Source organism: Camellia sinensis, chromosome 1 (assembly GCF_055761805.1).
Source record: "Camellia sinensis isolate YWXY chromosome 1, ASM5576180v1, whole genome shotgun sequence".
NCBI lineage: Eukaryota > Viridiplantae > Streptophyta > Magnoliopsida > Ericales > Theaceae > Camellia > Camellia sinensis.
Window position 1 is genome coordinate 55,371,062 of NC_138961.1, and position 5,758 is coordinate 55,376,819.

Below are 5,758 nucleotides of genomic sequence, written 5' to 3' on the forward strand. Positions count from 1 at the left end.
GAGAGAGTTAAAACTCACATCCATGCACCTTGTAAAAAAATTGTTCTCCCATTCTACTCCTAAGAGTGGAATCCAAGCCCTCCCCCTTAAGAGAGACTTAATAGTGGTTAGCCAACTCTTAATAGCCAACTGGGCTAAAGCCCCTTGGTTCAACGTACCACCTATCCTTGTCTACATGAGGCGGAGAATTTTTTATCCAATTTGAATTGTACACAAAGTTAGTGAGTTATGATTTATTAATTTTCAATATGGACACGATATGACCTAATAATATGAATACTATATGAGTCAAATTAGAGTAAACTTAAATAACAAAAGTTGATATAAGTAACCTGTTTAATAACATTTTGATACTATTTTCACTAAAGGGTGTTAGGACATTTTTTATTAAAACTCCGTATAACTTAATCCAACTGAATAAAAAAATGTAAAGTAGGAAAATGAAATTGATCAAATATTTTTATAAATAAGTTTATTTAGAAGAAATTAGTTTCATCAAATTAAATTAGTGAAGAAAATTTGTAGGTTTGCCATATACTTGGTATTTTTAACTGAGAATAAATTTTTTTGATATTATTTGTTAACACAACATGAATCGAACATGAATAAAAAATAACACAACACAATAATACGAAAAATAAATGGATTGAGTTAGTGTTGAAATAATTTTAATATGACACAAATACTACCAACACAACATGACACTTATCCCTAATTCTAAGACAATTTTATGATTTATTTATTAGTTCTAAGATTTTCTCTCTATATAAACCCCAACATGCATCTTCATCTACATACCAAGTGACAATGGAGGTTCCTTCTAACCTTGAAGTTCCCTCTCTTGATTCAAAACTTCCATTTCAAACTATTATTCTATTGACCATTATAGCCCTACTTGGAGCGTACTTCAAGCTCAAAGTCTCTCTTCAACGAGGCAAAAACCTCCCGCCTGGATCCTTGGGGTTTCCATTTGTTGGAGAAACCCTAAGTTTTCTCAAGGCTCAGAAGCAAGACACAACAGTCCAATGGATCGCAGACCGCATCACCAAGTATGGACCGGTGTTTAAGACCTCATTGATCGGTTCAAAGGCGATTGTCATCACTGGGCAAGCTGGTAATAAATTAGTGTTCAGTGGGGGTGATAATGGCTTTGTTAGCAACCTACCACAATCTTCAAGTAGCATACTTGGAAAGCATAGCATCTTTGAGGTCACAGGATCAAGACACAAACTTATTAGGGGTGCAATGATGACCTTTCTCAAGCCTGAGAGCCTTCAAAGTTTTGTTGGTGAAATGGACTCACTAGTGAAGCAACAACTATTCCAAGTAAAATCTCTAAGATGACTTTTTTTTTTTTTTTTTTTTTAAGATCTGTGTAGAGTAGACAATCCAAAATATATTTTAAGAAAATTCATTAAATACGAAAATAATTCAAATTTTGTCAGAAAAGGCCTAAAGGAATTAGCTTATTTTTGGTTGATTAACAAAGTGTTTTTGTTCATTAATATATAATTTTGCTCCATGGTCTGCACTTCCCATTAGGGAAACAAGAAAATGATATGCCAATAGCTTGAATAGCTCCACCTTGAAATCGACTGATGTGTTGAACAATATTGATTGGTCAGCATTGTATTTGGGTGTACACTAAAACTAACCAATCAGAGCTCGGCATGTTAAAGCTTGCAAACGTTGAAAGCACTCTCCTTAGAAAAATGAAAAAAATAATATTGTCTATTAAACGCCTTTTACCTGATTTAAATTACACTGGTTAGGGAATTTGAGAAGGAATTTGAAAAGGAAAAGAGAAAAAGTAGGTGAAATAAAAATAAAATATACTTATATTTCATTTAACTTCACACACCTTTTTCCTTTTTATTTCTAAATCCCTTCATAAATTTCCAACCAAATACAGCATTAGAGAAATGAAAAGGATGATATGCAAGCTATTAGTCAGCTTGATATTAATTGAGGTGTTGGACAACGCTATCAGTCTGCTGTAACACTGACCAATCAATTCTCGCCATATTAATCTTAAAACCTCGGCTTTAAAAGCACTACTCTAAATTTCATGTGAACTAAATTTCATTGCAGGAACTCAATGGGAAGGATTCAACACATGGGGTGAGACTAATGAAGAGAATCACATTCAAAGTCACTTGCAGCCTACTGTTTGGATTGCCAGAAGGGAAGGAGAAAGACGCGCTTTTCGCAGATTTTATACTTGCTGTCAAAGGAACATGGGCAATTCCCTTGAACCTTCCAGGGACCGCATTTGGAAAAGCGATGCAGGCGAGGCGTCGGATATGTAAATTGTTCTCCCAATTGATCAGCAGAAAGAGAAGAGAAATGGAAGAGGGGAAGGTCAGACCTGATGACAATATGGTCTCAACCTTTGTTGCTCTGAGGGATGAAAATGGTGAACTTCTTCCAGAAGAGGAAATAATTGACAATTTTGTAACTCTCATGATGGCAAGCCATGACACCACTACCATTGTTCTAAGCATGTTTCTGAGGCTTCTAGCCAGAGATGCTGAGGTTAGAAGCAAGGTGCTGGAAGGTATATCTATACAAATGAATTTTTCAAGAACGATGTGATTTTTCAAAAATACTATAATTATAAGTATGCTTGGTTTTGGGTTTGAGAATTCACTTTTCAAAAAAATTTACTTTTTTATTTTTCGTATTTTTTTTTTTTGTTTTCACTGAATATTTTTAATATTTTAAGCAATTTTTTTTTTTAATTTTTAAATACACCTAACATAAATATATTTTAAAAGTATAATTTTTATGAAAAAAATCTTTAATAAATTCACTAAATACAAAAAAAAGTATATTTTTCATATTTTTGTGTATTTATTAAAATTTTAAAATATTTTTTCACAGATATTTTATTTTTTAGATACATCTAAGTAAGGTACATCTAAAAAATTAAAAAAAATACTTAAAATTTCAAAAATATTCACTAAAAACAAAAAAAAAAATGAAAAACAAAAACAAAAAATTGAATTTATAGAAAATTGAAACCAAACAGGATCCAAACATTTTTTTTTCCTCCAAAAGTAAAAAATTTGTTGCAAATAATATTTGGAGACTGATTTCTATTGTCATAAGGGTTATCGGTAAAAAATCGTCCTAAAATATTTTTAAAAAATGATTTTTAGCAATAAAATTTTAGAAATGTTGCCAATAAATTCACTTTAGGGACAACACAATTTGGGGTAAAAAAAGATTATATTTTAGACAAAAAATTTGATTCCAAATTTAATTTTGTCACTAAAAATACAATAATGATACTTTTGACAACTAAAAAAAATTCACCTATAAAAAGTGCTTTTGTATCTAAATTTTTGTTGTCTCTAAAACATTAATTTGTTTCAGTGAATGTTACTGATATATTATTTTAGAAGAATTTTTTTGTATTTGCACTAATTAATTTCTTGTCATAAAGTTAGCATTATAGAATAATACTACTAATATAGAAACTAAACATAAAATGAAAAACGGATACTCACGTAATTGTGGGTCTCACAGAGTGTAGACTTTACAATCATGTAAATGTCTGTAATTCATTCTGTATTTAATAATTTCTGTCTTCTTAACATTTTAGAATAGATCTACCACCTTATCATTGAAATCATATACGCCTACAGACCCATACAAACAAAAATTGTATGTTACAACTAGGGAAGTTGACTGAAAAACCCTCTGAAAGAAGTCAGATGGAAAATTAAACTTGTTTGACCAAACATGGTGTAATGATTTGGCATTTTATGATGTACTTTTGCTTGGATTGTGATAGAGCAAAAACAAGCTCAAAAGGCAAGAGAAGAAAATGGTGGAAAACTTGGATGGAGTGATGTACAAATGATGAAGTATACATGGAGAGTGTCCCAAGAGCTCATGAGGATGACTCCTCCTGTTTTTGGCAACTTCAAACGTACCTCCAGAGACATCTCTTTTGCTGGTTTTCGCATTCCCAAAGGCTGGCAGGTATAGTCCCACTTTTTTGTCTTGACTTGAAGAGTTGCGAAAAATTATCATATGCTTACGGAATAACTTCTTGAAACTTCACTCATACTATATCTACAAATTATTAAACGCATACACATGCAACATGTAGTAGTGTTGGCTTATAGTATTTAACAAGTTATTTACAAAAGAGGAATGCTGGGTGGCTCGAGAGGGAGTTTGGTTTGAATGGTTCAAAATTTATCTTGTTGGTCGTTCGGGCGGATGTCTGGCCAGTTGTCTGGCCGGACATCCGGCGAGGAAGCTGACATCTGCGGTCGACAAAAATGACAACCGCGGTAGACAAGTTTTCACCCGGTCGTCCTGGCAAACGTCCGGTGAACACTCATTCAGGCTATTCGAGCCCCTCCTTTTCTAGCCCTATTTCTATTTACAAAAAGTTCAATGTCTTGATATCGATTATAATATCGAGTTCGAGCTTTCAAATGTGTCACATCAGCACTTTATTTGTTCACTATTCACGAACTCAATATTGAATCTAAGTAAAACAAGAACAAAAACAAAAAATCTAATATTAAGGGTTCGTTTGGGAAGTGGGTTGATTTTTTGACTTTTTTGACTTTTTGTGAGAGAAAAAATGTAGTAATTATGGATTGAATGTGATATTTTGTCTTATTGAGCTAAAAAATTTATTTTATATTTTTGTGGCTAAAATAGTACCAAACCCAACCCAACCTTTCTTCCCAAACAAAGCCTAAATAGGTTAATGGGTAGACAAAATTTGAACTTTTATTTTTTTTTAAATGTTATAATTAATTTGGTACAATTTGAGAGCTCCACACCTAGACTAGGGAGAAACCATTCTCATTTACTGAAATTTGATTTATTGGAATGTTTTAAATTGAGTGATTTTTCTTTAACTGGGTTTTCAAAACATGATAATAAGTTTGATGTTGTATTTCAAACCACACAACTCGATTTCATTGAAATATAATTACAGCGCTGCTTGAGGGCCCTAAATTTCGGGCTCGAATGCCCCGAAATTCCACTTTTGGTAAAAAAAAAAAAAAAAAAAAAAAGGAAAAAAGAAAGAAAAAAAGAAAACAGTTTCCAAAAATGGAAATTAGGGGCATTAGGGGCAAATGTTTTAGGGCCACCAATCATTATTGATATAATTAACTATGCAGATAATGTGGGTGACATCTCCTACACACATGGATGAGAAGATTTTCTCAGAACCAGAAAAGTTTGATCCATCAAGATTTGAGAACCCTAGATCGATCCCTCCCTATGCTTACATTCCTTTTGGAGCGGGCCATCGGATATGCCCTGGGGCAGATTTTGCCCGGATTGAAGTGCTCTTGCTAATCCATCACTTGGTCACAAATTATGAATGGGCTGAGATGATCCCAAATGAGCCCATCATTCGTGAGCCCTTGCCCTACCCAGCCATGGGCCTTCCTCTCAAGCTTAAGCCCAAGAAGATTTGTGCGTAGAAAGTCATATTTGGGCATTCTCAAGACATGTGCATATTCAAAATTTTTATTCAAAAAAGTGTTGAGAATTTAAATGGTATGAATTAAATTTATTTTAGGCGTGATTCACACAACACCAAATTTAAATTTATATCATATATTAAAATTCTGACACTTTTTTAATAAAAATTTAGAATACACAGCATTTCTATTATATTCTATGATTGTTATATATATATATATATGCTTTTCATTTTAGAAGTACTTATTTTGGTTGTAAAGCAAACTCTAATAAAGATTTGTTGAGTGCTTTG

At 32.6% G+C, this 5,758-nt stretch overlaps 1 protein-coding gene across 1 annotated transcript; it reads left to right on the forward strand.

Annotated features, from left to right (window-relative positions):
* Positions 1-807: 807 nt before the first annotated feature.
* LOC145797281 (cytochrome P450 716B1-like) lies at positions 808-5,642 on the forward strand. Its single transcript, XM_082884037.1, has 4 exons — positions 808-1,326; positions 2,092-2,557; positions 3,800-3,990; positions 5,157-5,642. The coding sequence occupies exons 1-4, from the start codon at positions 808-810 to the stop codon at positions 5,463-5,465; spliced, it is 1,485 nt and encodes a 494-aa protein (XP_082740163.1). The 3' UTR covers positions 5,466-5,642.
* Positions 5,643-5,758: the final 116 nt, after the last annotated feature.